Source organism: Hyperolius riggenbachi, chromosome 7, assembly GCF_040937935.1.
Source record: "Hyperolius riggenbachi isolate aHypRig1 chromosome 7, aHypRig1.pri, whole genome shotgun sequence".
In the NCBI taxonomy this organism is placed as follows: domain Eukaryota; kingdom Metazoa; phylum Chordata; class Amphibia; order Anura; family Hyperoliidae; genus Hyperolius; species Hyperolius riggenbachi.
In genome coordinates, this window is record NC_090652.1 from 31,289,544 (window position 1) to 31,308,051 (window position 18,508).

The 18,508-nt window shown below is 46.5% G+C and overlaps 1 protein-coding gene across 1 annotated transcript in view; it reads left to right on the top strand.

Moving 5' to 3' along the window:
- The window catches only part of LOC137525461 (sulfotransferase 1C1-like), a 71,817-nt gene that overhangs the window by 35,635 nt on the left and 17,674 nt on the right, over nucleotides 1-18,508 (top strand). The window contains exons 2-6 of the mRNA XM_068246559.1: nucleotides 121-295; nucleotides 2,486-2,614; nucleotides 2,687-2,784; nucleotides 13,671-13,797; nucleotides 18,142-18,236. Of these exons, the coding sequence (XP_068102660.1) occupies nucleotides 121-295; nucleotides 2,486-2,614; nucleotides 2,687-2,784; nucleotides 13,671-13,797; nucleotides 18,142-18,236 (624 nt within the window). The remainder of the gene's footprint in view (nucleotides 1-120; nucleotides 296-2,485; nucleotides 2,615-2,686; nucleotides 2,785-13,670; nucleotides 13,798-18,141; nucleotides 18,237-18,508) is intronic.

The window sequence follows — 18,508 nt, forward strand, 5'->3', positions numbered from 1 at the left end:
TATTGGAATGCGTGCAATGCAGGGTCAGGTTGCAGGCTGCATAATAAACACAGAGCAACGACTAAATGGAATTTGATTTTATGGCTGACAATCCCGATTTAACTGGTGTTCCACCTGCAGATTGCACAGATGGATGATACCACCAGTCATGCACCAGAAGCTGTATTCCAGAGATTCACCCTGCTCTCAGTTCAAGGGGTGCCCCTTTTCAGGCCTATCGCTGAAGCATGGGAACCGGTGGTGGATTTCAAGGCCAAGCCAGACGATATTGTCATAGCAACGTATCCCAAGGCAGGTAAGTCAGGCTGCAGGCAACAGCGATATTGGGTTTATGTTTTCTATCTAAGGGTGCCCATACATTAATTGATATTGTAGCCCTATCCACCTTTCAATTGGCCACCCAATCGATCTTTCATTCAATTTCTGGCCAAAATTGGTTGAACAGAAATTGCAGAAAAGTCTTTGTTGCAAGAGCTCAATTGGGTGCCCGGCGCTGACAGGGGTGTCGCTAGCCCCAAAGATCAGTGGCACGTGTCCCGGATCTATTCTGGGGTGCCCCAGATGTCCCCCAGGCTGTCAGCTGTTGTCCCTCAATGGCGGGCATGCTGGGAGCTGTGGTGCATCAATTGGGGGTATGCTAGGTGCTGTGGTGCCTCTAAGTAGGCATACTGGGTGCTGTAGTGCTATGCTGGGCACTGTGATGCCTTTATGGGGGCATGCTGGGAGCTGTGGTTCTTCTATGGGGGCATGCTGGGAGCTGTGGTTCTTCTATGGGGCATGCTGGGAGTTGTGGTGCCTCAATGAGAGGCCAATGGGAGCATCGGAGAGGGTCCACTAGGGGAATGCTATGGGGAGGGGGGGCTGTCAGACAACCTAGCAGCAGGCCGGCCCGCCAAGCAGAAAGCCAGACCAGCCAGCACAGAAGCCAGGTAACTCTGCCTAGTTATGTTAAAGTAACACTACCTATTTATGTGACATGCTGCAATTTTGTTTTTGTATTAATGGAGAGGGGGGCTTCATCCAATATTTCCTGGGCAGGCCAACTTAGACAGCTGTTAAGTTCATGTAAATTTGGCTCCACCCATGACAACACCCACATTCTGGTGTGTGGCCACACCCACTTTCCATCTGGAGTGCCCAAAAGTGCCCGGATCTCTTAAGATCTTAGCAACGCCCGACGAATCCTTGATGCAGGTCTACCCAAGTGCATTAGTGTCCCCCCTGTACCCACGAAGCAGGTAACTCAGGCACACGGCACTCAGCGCCAAGTGCCGAAGCTGGGCTCCGACAAAGCTGCAATGCCATGATCCGCGCCCCACGCAAGAGTAATTCGGGGCTCCGGCGATCACCAGACCCCGAATTAACGCCACAGGGGAGTTTATTCATTGGGCTCACCCTGCACCCAACTCACCGGCGACACATAACACGTATGCCTGTGTCCATGCGCAGTGTAATGTCTCTCCTCTCTGCCGGTGTGACCTCTGGCCTCGTCTGGGTGTGTGACGTCACTACACATTCTGAGTCACGTGGTGCCTGCACTATCTGTGACACCAAACACTGCAGGAGGCCACGAGTCGCACAAATGGAGAGGTGAGAGTTCCCACCAGAGGCGTGGCTAGCCCCAAAGTTCAGTGGCACGTGCCCCGGATCTATTCTGGGGTGCCATCTCTTAGGATCCTGGCAACACCCCTGCTTTCCACACTGAGCATGGGGGCGGGGGGCATTTACACTTGAGAGACAGCCCTTCAGGCAGCAGCAGGGCGATTTCTAATAACAATTTCACGCTGAAATCAATTGGAAATCAGTGTGCAGTGTGTGGACAGGCAATAGAGTCTTCTATGATCAAAGTCGATCAGAGTGGGACCTATCAAATGCATCCTCTCTGCCCAGGGAAGTTCACTTACAAAGGATAATCCAGCCAAGGCCATACCCTCCCTGTTGTCCTGCTCCTCCCAAGTCGCGTCCGACCTCTGGCCCGCTAGCTCGTCGCTGGTCAACTTTTTGAAAAGATAGGCAAAAATGGCGGAAGTTTTACTATTCACCTGTTAAATCCCCTTTACTTTTATTTCATACTGTGATATTTTTTTGGACTCAGGAAAAACATGGACATGCCTGGTGTCTGCTGTCTATCTTTGTAATAATTCAGATTTTTAAACTTGTTTTTCAAATTTTCTGGCCTGTTATGGGTGAGAAGAACATGATGGCCACACTTGTTTTATCACCCTCGTGAGATGGGCCCCAAGGCTATGAAGGACACCAAGGGGAGGCAAGGGAAGGGGTGTGAACATTGGGGGGCGGAGGGGTGTGCTCCCATCAAAGTTTTGTTGGGGGGACCCATGAATTGTAGTTACGCCACCGTATGGCCTGCTGTACAGTAAGAGACTAGTGAATTGTTTGTAAATACTCAACGCTTAGAACTATTTTTACAGCTACACATCACACGTTGATTTTTTCTCTTATAAGTTTTCTTCTGAGATCCTTCTAGGCACCACGTGGACACAAGAGATTGTGGACTGTATACTGAATGGCGGGGATGTTGAGAAGACTAAACGCGCCCCGACCCACATCCGCTCTCCCTTCCTAGAGATCTGTGAGGTTCCCCCCATGCCGTCCGGTAAGGATGGGTCGACTTTACCCATTTATGGAATCTTTGTCTCCATGTTGATGAAATGATTCTTTCCTTCAGGTGTTGACCTCTTGGAGAACACTCCGTCTCCCCGGCTAGTGAAGACCCACCTGCCCTATCAGCTGATGCCAAAGTCTTTCTGGGAGCAGAAGTGTAAGGTAAGCGAGAGGGAACAAAATATGCCCTAGAGTTGCCAGTTACCCAGGAGAGGCGGAATGTGTGGACATGATACTGAATGCAAAGGTACCGAGAAAAGCCTACAAAGTGCATGAAGCAACTTTGAAGCAAGTATATAAAAAAAGTTCTATACTTACCCATGTAGAGGGAAGGCTATAGATCCCATGGAGACTTCTCTGTCCTTGCTATGTCTACTCCTTCCACCAATGTGCCCTAAAATTCTCACCTTTGGGACTCCTTGAGAGGCTTCAAAAGTACTCATGTCCCCGAGGACTTCCAAAGATGGGCACATCTGCAGTGGCGCAGCTACAGATGCAGAATTCGGACCCGTCACCCCTACATTAACATGCTCCCTCTCTCACCAGTATAGAGCCAGATGAGCTCCCCCCTGCCTCCCTAGTATGGTAGTTAGATGTGCCCCACTCCCTCACATCCCCTCCCCAGTATGGTAGCCAGGTATAGTTGCATCCATTTTAGATCGCCAGATAGCCAGGTATAGTTGCCTCCATTATATATCACCAGATAGCCAAGTATAGCTGCCCCATTACAGATAGTCAGATATAGGTGCCTGCAGTATAGCTAGCCAGGTATATGTGCCCCCAGTATAGCCAGCCAGATATAGGTGCCACCAGTATTGCTAGCCAGGTATAGGTGTCCCCAGAATAGGTGGCCAGGTTAGTATGCAGTAATCCCCATCTGGCCGGCCAAGCAGGAAGTGACTCTCACGGTAACATAGGTATTCACTCGCGTCGGGGATGCGGCAAAAATGTCATGGCACACGGCTTCTGTATAAAAGGCCCCATAGACTAACATTGCCCTAGCGGTAGGCTGCGGTAAAATGCAAAGTGTGATAGGGCCATAAAGGGATTCTGCTGTACCAGTAAGTTGTTCATATAACACAAGGGGCCAAATGCACTGCTACCTCGCTCTCGTGTAATCCGCCGCACCCCCGCTCTCTGCCGGTCTCTGCTGCTACAACCTCCGGCACCGGACACTCTCCCGAAGTCTGTGTATCTATGGATTGAAAATACTAAAAGAGGAACTTCAGCCTAAACAAACATACTGTCATTAAGTTTCATTAGTTATGTTAATTAAAATAGATCGATAATATAATCTCTAACCCACCCTGTTTTAAAAGAACAGGCAAATGTTTGTGATTTCAGAATCAGAATCAGAATCAATTTATTTCGCCAAGTAAGTTTGCACCTACAAGGAATTTGTCTTGGCAGTTGCTTAACAAACAAACAAAAACAATACAAGGACAGACAGTATGTATATTACAAGTCAAGGACAATATGTGAGTATAGTGGCAGTAAGCAATGTGAGAATTGTTCATGTTTAGTTCTGTGCTGATTACTTTCAGTCCTAGCAGCTCTAACGTGGTTCAGCATTAAGTATAGCTACTGCTTGAGGAAAAAAAAACTGTTCCTGTGTCTAGAGGTTTTGGTAGCGATTGACCGGAATCTTACTCCTGAAGGCATGCGCTGGAAGATGGAGTGAGCTGGGTGAGAGGGGTCAGAGGCAATTTTGGTTGCTCTCTTTCTGCACCTGCTAGCGTAAAGATCCTGCAGGGAAGGTAAGCTACAGTCAATTATCCTTTCCGCTGATCGGATGATGCGCTGCAGCCTCACCTTTTCTAATGCTGAGCAGGAGCTGAACCATACAGTCATAGATGATGTTATGGTGGATTCGATGATTGCAGTGTAGAACTGCACCATTAGATTTTGAGGTAGGCCAAACTTTTTCAGCTGCCGTAGATAGTACATCCTCTGTTGCGCTTTCTTGACAATAGTGGCAGTGTTGTTGTCCCATTTTAGGTTGTTTGAGATCACAGACCCAAGAAACTTGAATGACTCTACTTGGGTTATTGTGGATCCATTTATGGTTAAGGGGAGGTGGTGGAGGGGGGGAGGGGGAAATCTCCTAAAGTCTATTATCATCTCCATGGTTTTGAGAGCATTTAGTACTAAGTTGTTGCTGCTGCACCAGAAGAAAAGCTGTCCCACCACATGCCTGTATGCAGACTCGTCCCCGTTTTGTATGAGACCAACTACTGTTGTGTCATCTGCAAACTTCAGAACCTTAACAGATGGATCTGTGGAGATGCAGTCATTGGTATAAATTGAGTAGAGCAGTGGGGAAAGCACACAGCCCTGGGGTGCACCAGTACTGACTGTCAGAGAGAGGGCCGCCATCTTTTTGGTTGAAAGGAGGTGACAGAGAGCATGAGACACAGTTCCAACTGTCCTGTGTCCTGATCACCCCTCCCAGCTGCGCGCGCTAGGCTTCAAATCTCAAATTCAAAATTAAAAAAACAAATGCGCGCCAAAACAGCAGAACCAGAACATCAGGGAAAAAATGCCCGGGCAGATTTCTTTTGATGGGGTGGAACTTAGCTTATGTGCAGCTAAAAATGAGGCTTGGGTAAGAAAAACAAAGTTCTGATGCTGTGAAGCTTTTTCAGTGCTGCTGAGTAGATTTTTAGTCTGGAGGTTCCCTTTAAGGAAAAAGCCGCTCAATATTGTTATAAAATACCCATTAGGCTAAATTGAATGCACACATTTGTGCCCGCCCACAATAACTGTGATTGAATACAAAAGAAAGGGAAAAATGGGGAGGTGGGGCAGCAAAAAAGTGCTTATTAAAAAAACAAAAAATCCAGGCTCCTCACCTTGAGCTAGGACATTTAAACACTTATAGATTTAATTGGGAGGTGCTGAAAGGGGTGTGGCAAGCAAAACAGCAAAACATCAAAATGAACTTCCGCACACTCATGCAAATCCTCATTCAAATCCACTTACAATAATCATGCAGCAATCAATGCTGTCCCTACAGCTAAGTTAAAAGCTGGGATCTTCGTTACAAGAATAAAGTCTTTTGCGGAGTCACATACACCGCGTAGAGATAGCCAGTGCCGTATGTGTCTTAACTCTGGCCCTGCACACATTCAGTGCGTCAAAACCTATCTAGGGAATAGGAGAAAATATCCTTAATGTCCTCTCTGGGACAGATAGTGCATCTAACTAATTCTGCAAGGGAGTTTCTAGTACCTACATATGTACCATGCAAACACACCAGCAAGCTGTGTCACTAATAGGGGAAGAGGGAGAGCACTAGATAAAATCCTAGCCACAAAGGATGAAATACAATTACTGCGCAGGCGCAAGTCTCCAGCACCTGCGCAGTAGAGCGGATCAGACTGAGATCGGGTATTTCCGTATACTTCTGAGCCGAAAGCCGCCACAGCGCACCTGCTGGAGCCTGGAAAGTTAAATATTGAACAAGCTGTCAGATCTGTTGGGCGACTGTTCGGAGGGCTGCAGCGAGACCCCCGTGGTACCCTGAGGCTTCCCCCTCCAGAGGTGATTACCCCCCAGGGGAACTTTTTGATGTTACAGTTTCTCTTTAAGGATATGTGCTCCTATTCCCTAGATAGGTTTTGGTGCGCTGAATGTGTGCATGTTTGTGCTATGCATGTTACAGGTAGAGATGGCCCGAACGGTTCGCCGGCGAACGGTTCCAGGCGAGCTTTTGTGGAAGTTCGATTCGCCCCATAATGCTCCATTAGTCTCAACTTTGTCCCTCTACATCACAGTCAGCAGGCACATTGTAGCCAATCAGGCTACACTCAGCCCTGGAGCCACTCCCCCCCTTATATTAGGCAGGCTCCGCCGGCCATTACACTCACTCGTGTGCCTGCAATAGTCAGAGTAGGGCGAGCTGCTGCAGATTGTTTCTTCTAGGGAAAGATTAGTTAGGCTCTTGGCTTGTTAGCTTGCTCCTGGCTGAATCTTATTGCTATAATAGCATCCCACAACAGCTCTTTTGAGAGCTAATCCTGTTCCTATGATCTATTTTTTATGATCTATTTTTTTTTCTTCTGTGTGTCCAACTGACACTTGTGTTGCATAGACAGCCTTGATAATTCATACTGTGTGTGTGCCACTGCCAGCGGCCCAGCACATTCAGTGACTACCTGTGTGTGTGACAGGTGCACATTTAATACCCAGTACTGCATATACCTAGTACCTGTTGTGTTTCGTTAACCCACCTCATCACTGCATATACCTACCTTTGTGTTGAATGAACCCACTTCACTGCATATACCTACCTTTGTGTTCAGTGAACCCACCTCACTGCATCTACCTACCTTTGTGTTCTGTGAACCCACCTCACTGCATCTACCTACCTTTGTGTTGAGTGAACCCACCTCACTGCATATACCTACCTTTGTGTTGAGTGAACCCACCTCACTGAATCTACCTACCTTTGTGTTCAGTGAACCCACCTCACTGCATATACCTACCTTTGTGTTCAGTGAACCCACCTCACTGCATCTACCTACCTTTGTGTTCAGTGAATCCACCTCACTGCATCTACCTAGCTGTTGTGTTCAGTGAACCCACCTCACTGCATCTACCTAGCTGTTGTGTTGAGTGAACCCACCTCACTGCATATACCTACCTTTGTGTTCAGTGAACCCACCTCACTGCATCTACCTAGCTGTTGTGTTGAGTGAACCCACCTCACTGCATCTACCTAGCTGTTGTGTTGAGTGAACCCACCTCACTGCATCTACCTACCTTTGTGTTCAGTGAACCCACCTCACTGCATGTACGTACCTTTGTGTTCAGTGCACCCACCTCACTGCATATACCTACCTTTGTGTTGAGTGAACCCACCTCACTGCATATACCTACCTTTGTGTTCAGGGAACCCACCTCACTGCATCTACCTAGCTGTTGTGTTGAGTGAACCCACCTCACTGCATCTACCTACCTTTGTGTTCAGTGAACCCACCTCACTGCATCTACCTACCTTTGTGTTCAGTGAACCCACATCACTGAATATACCTACCTTTGTGTTCAGTGAACCCACCTCACTGCATCTACCTAGCTGTTGTGTTGAGTGAACCCACCTCACTGCATCTACCTACCTTTGTGTTCAGTGAACCCACCTCACTGCATCTACCTAGCTGTTGTGTTGAGTGAACCCACCTCACTGCATCTACCTACCTTTGTGTTCAGTGAACCCACCTCACTGCATCTACCTACCTTTGTGTTCAGTGAACCCACCTCACTGCATCTACCTACCTTTGTCTTCAGTGAACCCACCTCACTGCATATACCTACCTTTGTGTTCAGTGAACCCACCTCACTGCATCTACCTAGCTGTTGTGTTAAGTGAACCCACCTCACTGCATCTACCTATCTTTGTGTTCAGTGAACCCACCTCACTGCATCTACCTACCTTTGTGTTCAGTGAACCCACCTCACTGCATATACCTACCTTTGTGTTCAGTGAACCCACCTCACTGCATATACCTACCTTTGTGTTCAGTGAACCCACCACCCTGCATCTATCTAGCTGTTGTGTTCAGTGAACCCACCTCACTGCATCTACCTAGCTGTTGTGTTGAATGAACCCACCTCACTGCATATACCTACCTTTGTGTTGAGTGAACCCACCTCACTGCATCTACCTACCTTTGTGTTCAGTGTACCCACCTCACTGCATATACCTACCTTTGTGTTGAGTGAATACACCTCACTGCATCTACCTAGCTGTTGTGTTGAGTGAACCCACCTCACTGCATATATCTACCTTTTGTGTTGAGTGAACCCACCTCACTGCATCTATCTAGCTGTTGTGTTGAGTGAACCCACCTAACTGCATATGCCTACCTTTTGTGTTCAGTGAACCCACCTCACTGCATATACCTACCTTTGTGTTCAGTGAACCCACCTCACTGCATATACCTACCTTTGTGTTCAGTGAACCCACCTCACTGCATATACCTAGCATCCCCCCGAGATGGACAAAATGGACAAACCAGGTAGAGGAAGAGGTAGAGGCAGACCCAGAGGGAGGCCACCTGTCACCGGCAGGTCTGTGCAAGGTCGTGCTGATGTGATTTCGTGCGGGCCTGGCCCAAAGTACAGTGCTCAGTAGAAGGCACATGCCATCACTTTCCAAGATTGTCAGGACGTGCTTGACTATTTAACACAAAACACCTCATCTCCCGCAGCCAACAGCGCTACTACAAGCACCACATCCACTGCATTTGACACTTCGCAGGAGTTATTTGGTGGGGAAATCACTGATTCACAGCCAACACTGCTACAACAAGGTGAAGGCGCTAAGCAAGTTACGTCACCTCATACGTCTGAGTTTAGTGGCAATAGTATGGAGGGGGATGATGAAGTACCTGGTGTTGGTGCAGTTTTGGAGGTGTCTGAGGTAAGCGAAGCTGGGCAGGAGGATTATGATGATGATTATACGGATGCCACTTATGTTCCCAATAGAGGAGATGACCAGGGGGACAGTTCAGAGGGAGAGTCAGAGAGGAGTAGGAGGAGACGAGTCCATGAAAGAAGCAGAGGGAGCTCGTCCTCAGAAACAGCTGGGGGCAGTGTCCAGCACCATGTATCACTAGCTATGGACAGCCAGCCAACATGCCCTTCAACGTCAGCTGCTGATGCCACCATAGTGCCATCACCCCATGGGGGGCTCAGCTGTTTGGAAATGTTTTAACGTGTGTGCCTCAGATCGGAGCAAAGCCATCTGTGGTCTCTGCTTCCAAAAATTGAGCCGTGGAAAGGCCAACCCTCACGTAGGGACAAGTGCCTTATGAAGGCACCTGGAGAAAAGGCACAAACAGCAATGGCAAGAACACCTGAGGAAAAGCAGCACCCAAAAGACAAGCCACCCTCCGCCTCCTCTTCCTCCTTCAGGTGCATCGTCTTCATCCGCTTTCTCCCTTGCACCTTCACAGCTACCCTCCTCCACACCGCCTCTGCCCTTGAGCGGTTCCTGCTCCTCTGCCCACAGCAGCCAGGTGTCTGTGAAGGAAGTATTTGAGTGGAAGAAGCCAATTTCTGCCAGTCACCCTCTTGCCCGGCATCTGACAGCTGGCGTGGCGGAACTATTAGCTCGCCAGCTTTACCATACAAGCTGGTGGAGTCTGAGGCTTTCCGTAAATTTGTGGCCATTGGTACACCGCAGTGGAAGATACCAGGCCGCAATTATTTTTCAAAAAAGGCCATACCCAAACTGTACCGTGCAGTTGAGAGGCAAGTGGTGTCATCTCTGGCGAAGAGCGTTGGGTCAAGGGTCCACCTGACCACGGATGCCTGGTCTGCCAAGCACGGGCAGGGCCGCTACATTACATACACAGCCCATTGGGTCAACCTGGTGAGCGATGGCAAGCAGGGAGTACGTGGCTGCGCGGCGGATCAACTTGTGACACCTCCACGGCTTGCAGGCAGGCCTCCTGCCACCTCCTCTCGTTCTCCTCCTGCTACATCCTCTTCACTGTCATCCTCCTCCTCCTCCTTGGCTGAGTGGCAGTTCAACTCTAGTGGTGCTGCCATCTCCTCCTCTCCAGATACACAGCCCCATCTCCCCAGAGCCCACACTGCATGCCAGGTACGACGGTGTCACGTCATTTTAAACATGTCTTGCCTCAAAGCGGAGAGTCACACTGGACCAGCTCACCTGGCTGCTCTTAACAAAGAGGTGGAGCAATTGCTGACTCCGCACCAGCTGGAGATCGGCAACGTGGTGTGTGACAATGGCAGCAATCTCCTTTCCGCTTTGAATTTGGAAAAGCTGACACATGTACCCTGCATGGCACATGTGCTGAATCTGGTCGTTCAAAAATTTGTGTCAAAGTACCTAAGCTTAGAGGACGTCCTGAAGCAGGACAGGAAGTTGTGTGGGCATTTCAGGCGGTCTTACATGGCCATGGCACGCTTTGCGGGCATTCAGCGCAGAAACAACTTGCCGGTGAGACGTTTGGTATGCGATAGCCCGACTCGCTGGAATTCCACCCTGTTCATGTTCTCTCGCCTGCTAGACTAGGAGAAAGCCGTCACCCAGTACCTGTACAATTACAGTAGAAGGACACAATATGGGGATGTTGTGGCCCAACAACTGGACACTGATGCGAAATGCATGCAGGATCATGTGGCCATTCAAGGAGGTGACCAACGTGGTGAGTCGTGCTGAAGGAACCTTCAGCGACTTGATCCCCTACGCTTACTTCCTGGAGCATGCCGTGCGTAGAGTGGTGGATAAAGCTGTAGTGGAGCGTGAAGAAGAACAGTTACGGCAGGAGGAGTCGTGGGAGCAATTTTCATCCGAACCAGATGTTTCCTCAACACCTGCGGCAGCACAGAGGGAGGAGGAGGAGGAAGAAGAGGAGTCGTGTGGGGAAGAAGAGGAGTCAGACTCGGATGATGAGGAAGGTGTTTCTGTGGAGGAGGAAGAGGCGGCGGCAGAAGAACAACCGCAGCAGCCATCACAGGGGGCTTGTGCTGCTCCACGTTCCCATGGTACTGTTCGTGGCTGGGGAGGAAGAGGACTTACGTGACGTCACTCAGGAAGAGCAAGAGGAGATGGATAGTACGTCTGGATCCAACTTTGTGCAGATGACCTCTTTCATGTTGTCCAGCCGGTTGAGGGACCCCCGTATCAAAAAACTCAAGGGGAATGAGCTGTACTGGGTGGCCACGCTACTAGACCCTTGGTACAGGCACAAAGTGGCGGACCTGTTACCAACTCAACAGAAGGCGGAAAGGATGTAGCACTTGCAGAACAAGCTGGCAATGATGCTTTACAATGCGTTTAAGGGTGATGTGACAGCACAACACAGTAAAGGTACCACTGGCAGTAATCCTCCTCCTCCCATGTCCACGCAGGCAAGGACAGGACGCTCCAGCGATCTCATGATGATGTCGGACATGCAGACATTCTTTAGTCCTACGCCTCACCGTAGCCCTTCCGGATCCACCCTTCACCAATGCCTGGACCGGCAGGTAGCCGACTACCTGGCCTTAAATGTGGATGTAGACACTGCGAGCAGCGACGATGAACCCTTGGACTACTGGGTGCACAGGCTTGACCTGTGGCCAGAGCTGTCTCAATTTGCCATACAACTTCTCTCTTGCCCTGCCGCAAGCATCCTGTCAGAAAGGAACTTCAGTGCAGCTGGAGGCACTGTCACTGAGAAGAGAAGTCGCATAAGTCACAAAAGTGTTCAGTACCTTACCTTTATCAAAATGAATGAGGCATGGATCCCAGAGGGCTACTGCCCGCCCGAAGACTAAGTCAGTCCCCACACACAGCATCTCTGCCTGCAGGCTGCTTGCCTTTTCTGCCACCACCAACAGGGTCCAGGACTTAAGGGGGGGGGGGGATTATACATACCTGGGGATTCCTCCCACCCCCTACAGGCTTATCGCTTCCTCGCTGTCCTCCTTGTTCTTCTGCAATTGGCCTTGGCAACTGTGAATTAGGCCTGCAATTTATCATTCAATGTGATTTCTGCCCTTAAAACGCTGCTTTGCGCCAAATCCAGATTTTTCCCCGGGACTTTTGGTGTGTATGCCACTCCGCCATGCCCCCCTCCAGGTGTTAGACCCCTTGAAACATCTTTTCCATCACTTTTCTGGCCAGCATGAGTGTTTCCAGTTTTGAAAGTTCGCCTACCCATTGAAGTCTATTGTGGTTTGCGAAACTTCGCACAAACCGAACCTCCGAAAATCGGAGGTTCGCGACATCTCTAGTTACAGGGCCAGAGTTAGGACACATACGCCACTGGGCTACCTCTACGCGGTGTATGTGACTACGTAAGAGACTTTATTCTTGTAACGAAGATCTCAGCTTTTAAATTAGCTGTAGGGACAGCATTGATTGCTGCATGATTATTGTAAGTGGATTCGCATGAGGATTTGCATGAGTAAGCGGACGTTCATTTTGATGTTTTGTAAAAAAGTGCTTATGACACATAGATTATAAATGTAGAAAAATACTGTACATTTTAATGAAATATCCCCCCCAAAAAAGAAAAACATGTTTTAACCTCTTCACCACTAAGGGACCAGAGCAATTTTCACATTTCAGCTCTTCTCCTATTTATTTGCCAATAACTATTACTACTTATCACAACAAAATGATCAAAACCTTGTTTTTTTCACCCCCAATTAGGCTTTTCGTTGGGTGGTACATTTTGCTAGAAATTATTTTATTCTTTTTGCATTTTAATGGTATAATACACAAAAAATCATTATTTCTAAATTTTGAGCCATTATAGTTTTAAAATAAAACATGCTATCCTAATAAAAACCACACATTTTATTTGCCCATGTTTCCTGGTTATTACACCATATAAATTATGTCCCTATCACAATGTATGATGTATGGCCGCAATATATTATTTGGCAATATAGGTGTAATTTTTCTGTTTTTTTTACTTGTGTCTGGTCCATAATGACAAGCCTTTATGTAGTAGAACAGTAGTATACACTCATAAAATACATATTTAAAAAAAAAACCCTAAGGCAACTATTTATGTATTTTTTAAAATATTTATTTTTGCGCTGGAGCCGGGAAGGTAAATATTTACATCCTCGTCATTCGGGGAGCTCTATCGCTGCCACCGTGGGAAGGAGGAGGATGGGGGGAGCCTCGATATGATCCAGAGGCTTAGCCCTTCTGAGGTGAGAACCCCCAAGGTCATTTTTTTATCAATACAGATCCTCTTTAATAAGTACTTTGGAGCACTTATTAAAACTTTTTTGATGATTATATCTTACTGACTCTTCAATGGGGAGGAAAGTGTTACTTCCCCTTATTTTTATCTTTTTTAATATACTTATTGTATGTTTTATCCTTTTGGTGCCTCTGTTTTTACGGAGTGGGAAGCCTCTTTAGGATTCAGAGGCTTCCCTCTTTTTAGGTAATTGAAACATTCTGATAAAGTCTGGGATACAATTTTGATTTAGAAATAATTTCAGAGCAGAAAAGTCTTCAGAATGATGTCTAGCTGACCTAAAAACTTGATAGAACCTTCTGATGCTTACAGATCATTTACGTTGCCCGGAATGCCAAGGACAGCCTGGTGTCCTACTATTTCTTCGAGCTGATGAATAGGGCCCAGCCGGAACCCGGAACCTGGGAGCAGTATTTGGAGAAGTTCATGAAGGGTGAATGTGAGTTCTGTTAAATTGTTTTACCATCCATGCAAAGCATGCTTCTCTTTGCCTAGTGTTGTTACACCTAGTGCACAAAAGGTGGATCAGCACATCACCAGGCCGCCTCCGAATGGCCTCCTATCAGAGGTGTGCTGAGCCTCCCTAGAAACTGCAAACGCACCTTGAACCCAAACAGAAGCTCTGCAGATACAGGTCCTTCTAAAAAAAATAGCATATTGTGATAAAGTTCATTATTTTCTGTAATGTACTGATAAACATTAGACTTTCATATATTTTAGATTCATTACACACAACATTGATGATTTTGGCATACAGCTCATGAAAACCCAAAATTCCTATCTCAAACAATTAGCATATCCTGAAAAGGTTCTCTAAACGAGCTATTAACCTAATCACCTGAATCAACTAATTAACTCTAAACACCTGCAAAAGATTCCTGAGGCCTTTAAAAACTCCCAGCCTGGTTCATTACTCAAAACCGCAATCATAGGTAAGACTGCCGACCTGACTGCTGTTCAGAAGACCATCATTGACACCCTCAAGCAAGAGGGTAAGACACAGAAAGAAATTTCTAAATGAATAGGCTGTTCCCAGAGTGCTGTATTAAGGCCCCTCAGTGCAAAGTATGTGGGAAGGAAAAAGTGTGGCAGAAATGCTGCACAACGAGAAGAGGTGACCGGACCCTGAGGAAGATTGTGGAGAAAGACCGATTCCAGACCTTGGGGAAACTGCAGAAGCAGTGGACTGAGTCTGGAGTAGAAACATCCAGAGCCACCGTGTACAGGCGTGTGCAGGAAATGGGCTACAGGTGCCGCATTCCCCAGGTCAAGCCACTTTTGAAACCAGAAACAGCGGCAGAAGCGCCTGACCTGGGCTACAGAGAAGCAGCACTGGACTGTTGCTCAGTGGTCCAAAGTACTTTTTTCGGATGAAAGCAACTTTTGCATGTCATTCGGAAATCAAGGTACCAGAGTCTGGAGGAAGACTGGGGAGAGGGAAATGCTAAAATGCCTGAAGTCCAGTGTCAAGTACCCACAGTCAGTGATGGTTTGGGGTGCCATGTCAGCTGCAGGTGTTGGTCCACTGTGTTTTATCAAGGGCAGGGTCAATGCAGCTAGCTATCAGGAGATTTTGAAGCACTTCATGCTTCCATCTGCTGAAAAGCTTTATGGAGATGAAGAGTTCATTTTTCAGCAAGACCTGGCACCTGCTCACAGTGCCAAAACTAAATGGTTAACTGACCATGGTATTACTGTGCTCAATTGGCCTGCCAACTCTCCTGATCTGAACCCCATAGAGAATCTGTGGGATATTGTGAAGAGAGAGTTGAGAGACGCAAGACCCAACACTCTAGATCAGCGTTTTTCAACCGCTGTTCCGCGGCACACTAGTGTGCCGCGGGATGTTGCCTGGTGTGCCGTACAGGTCTGGCCTCTCGCTCCTCCCCTCCCCGTGGCCGCCGCTCCTGTCACCTTCTCAAAAAATTAGCATATTGTGATAAAGTTCATTATTTTCTGTAATGTACTGATAAACATTAGACTTTCATATATTTTAGAGGAAATATGCTTATTTCTTGAGAAAGGAAATTTGGGTTTTCATAAGCTGTATGCCAAAATCATCAATATTAAAACAATAAAAGGCTTGAACTACTTCAGTTGTGTGTAATGAATCTAAAATATATGAAAGTCTAATGTTTATCAGTACATTACAGAAAATAATGAACTTTATAACAATATGCTATTTTTTTTAGAAGGACCTGTACACCAAAAGCAAGGCTGTTAAGTGGGAGCAGCTGAAAAACCAACATCCTCCAGTAGTAGACAGGTTATGTGTATGCTCGGTGTGTATTTTATCCCACAAGTGGGGCTTGCACTCTTTTGCAGGTAGGCACTTATCTGTTTTTAAGTAGTGCTGTTCATTTCTTTGCCATGTACTAATTTAATTCATTTTTGGTCAGCTGCTCCCACTTAGCAGCCTTGCTTTTGGTGTATATGCAGAGCTTCTGTTTGGGTTCAAGGTGTGTTTGCAGTTTCTGGGGGAGCTCAGCGCACCTCTGATTGGAGGCCATTCGGAGGCGGCCTGGTGATGCGCTGATCCACCTTTTGCGCAATTTTCAATTTTCGATTTTATTTGATTAGCCGCACCCAGGCTATGCATATACATAGGTTAGGATTTAGTTAGTGTTAGGTCCCCTCCCATCGAGGATGACTTATCCGCAGTGGGAGGGACGAGTACTTAACAAGTTGCATGCAAGCTGTTACAGGAGGCCAACATCCTCCAGTGGTAGACAGGTCATGTGTATGCTAGGTGTGTATTTTATCCCACAAGTGGGGCTTGCACTCTCTTGCAGGTAGGCATTTATCTGTTTTTAAATAGCGCTGTTCATTTCCTTGCCTTGTTACACCTAGTGTTAGTTAGCAACTAATTAAGCTAACATTAAAGGATACATCCGGGGATAAAAATAAAAAAAAATCCACTTACCTGGGGCTTCCTCCAGCCCCTGGTAGCTGTCCTGTGCCCTCGCCGCAGCTCTACTCCCTGCCGGTGGCCCGGAGTCCCTTCCGGTACCAGAAGCCTGCTTGCATTCCATCGTGTGTCTCACGTAGTCGCGCTGATGTCATCCATACTGTACTGCGCAGGCACAGTAGCTCTGCACATTACAGTCCGATTGACATCAGTGCGACTAAGTGAGCCGCACGCTGGAGCACATGAGAAGTCGACCTGGATGCCAACCTGGCGAGGTCCGCTTTTCCACCTGAGGGGATCGGGAGACACCAGAGCTGCGGCGAGGGCACAGGACAGCTGCCAGGGGCTGGAGGAAGCCCCGGGTAAGTGGATTTTTTATTTTTATCCTCCTAGGACCTTCCCTTTAATCAACTAAGTTTATTAACTACGTTAATTAAAATTAATGAATTAAAACATGTTAAATTAAATTTCAGTTGTAATTGAAAATGTATTAATTAACATTTATTAACATTAAGTAAGTTAACTAAGAGTTAGTGTTAGTTAGGACTAGTGTTGGCTTACCCCTAGTACAGTAATGCCAAATACACAACAGTGAACTTGGAGTTAAGAGGTCCTGTCTGATGTTACTCCCATTTTACGTAGAGGCTGCAGGTGCCATCATGTAATAGGAGGAAGAGAGGAGCAACGTTAGTCCCTCCCCCTTCTTCCTGTCATTAGCCTCCCTCACTTTAGAGATCCCAGGTAGGGATTCTCAATAAGATGCAAATAATTTTGAGTTGATGCAGGATTATGCAAATTTTGTATGCAAATTTGTGCAGCATGAAAATGGAGCAATTGAATTTTACCTCAGCAGGATTTGTTTGGTTCATTTTCAAGTTGCATACATTTGCATACAAAATGTTCATAATGCAGCATCAAATCAAAATGATTTGCATCTCATTGACTATCACAGGTTTGTTCATAGTGAAGCGCCCTCTAGCAACACAATGGCTATTTTTTCCCAGTGGTCTTTGCAGTGGCCAGAAGAAGCATATCCGCACAATTATTACTAAAAAAAGGTGGGGAGATTTATACATACATTGATTACACAGACATATATTTAGTATTTTTATTTTATAAAGATGTTTTTGAAGGCCCCATTTATATATTTTTTTTACTACTTAGTATCCTTTAAGACTCAAGGAACAATCAGGTATTGATATTAAAGGAACACTATCAAACCAAGTGTTCTAAAATGACAATGTACAAATAATGTATAAGTAGCCGTGTAAACATTTTCCTACTTTTCATGTTAAATATCGGAGGCAAAAGCTTTAATTCATTGTGTGTGGGAATTAGCACTATTGGAACAAATCATTTGCAAAAGAAGTGTCTGCTTCAATGCACAGCCAGTGTTGTTTTTTGCATATCAGACTACAGAGTGTTTTTCTCTGAAAGCAAAAAAAAGTATGAAAAGCTGTGGTGTCACAGACAATTACAAATGTTTATAAAAAGTAACTCTGCTCTCTTCAGACATTTCAGTCAGAGATACAGGACACAGGACTTTCTCTCACACACACAGGGTTAACAGAGGCACTGTGAGGGAATTCCCTCTCCCCTCATGGCTCATTCTGCCATCAGATTAGAGCAGACTGCCGTCAGTTTAGAGTGAAAGAATCGTGTTACAGTAAACAAAAGAGATAAGCAAGTGAAATGTATAAATCATTATTTACCAGCACTTCAGGAACTCTCTCAATCCCAGGTTAAAAAAACATGTTAATCAATAGTATTCCTTTAAATGCAGGTTTTTTTTTCAAACAATACAAATAAATGAAATTTCTCTTTGGAGTGATAATGATTCTGGTTACTACTGACTCCTGTTCCTGCCTTTTATAGTGGCCTGGGGAAGCTGGTTTGATCATGTGATTGGTTGGTGGAATGCTAAAGACAAACATAAAATCCTGTACTTATTTTTTGAGGACATGAAGGAGGTAAGATAATAAAGAACATCTGCGCCAGGTGTAAATAAAAATTATGAAATTATGCAACCCATCTAGAAAAACTCAGAATGGTCCTCTTCAGTGTTCCACGTGCCCCCCCCCCCCCCCCCAACATTGACACCCTTTTCCCCTATGGTGGCACCATGCCCCTGAGCTTGCCCTTTATCAGAAAACAAGCATGGCCACCATAAGTCCCTCCAGGTACATTATTATTACTAAATTAGTGTGAACATAACAGCATCTGCTATGAAAGGTGTTGGGGT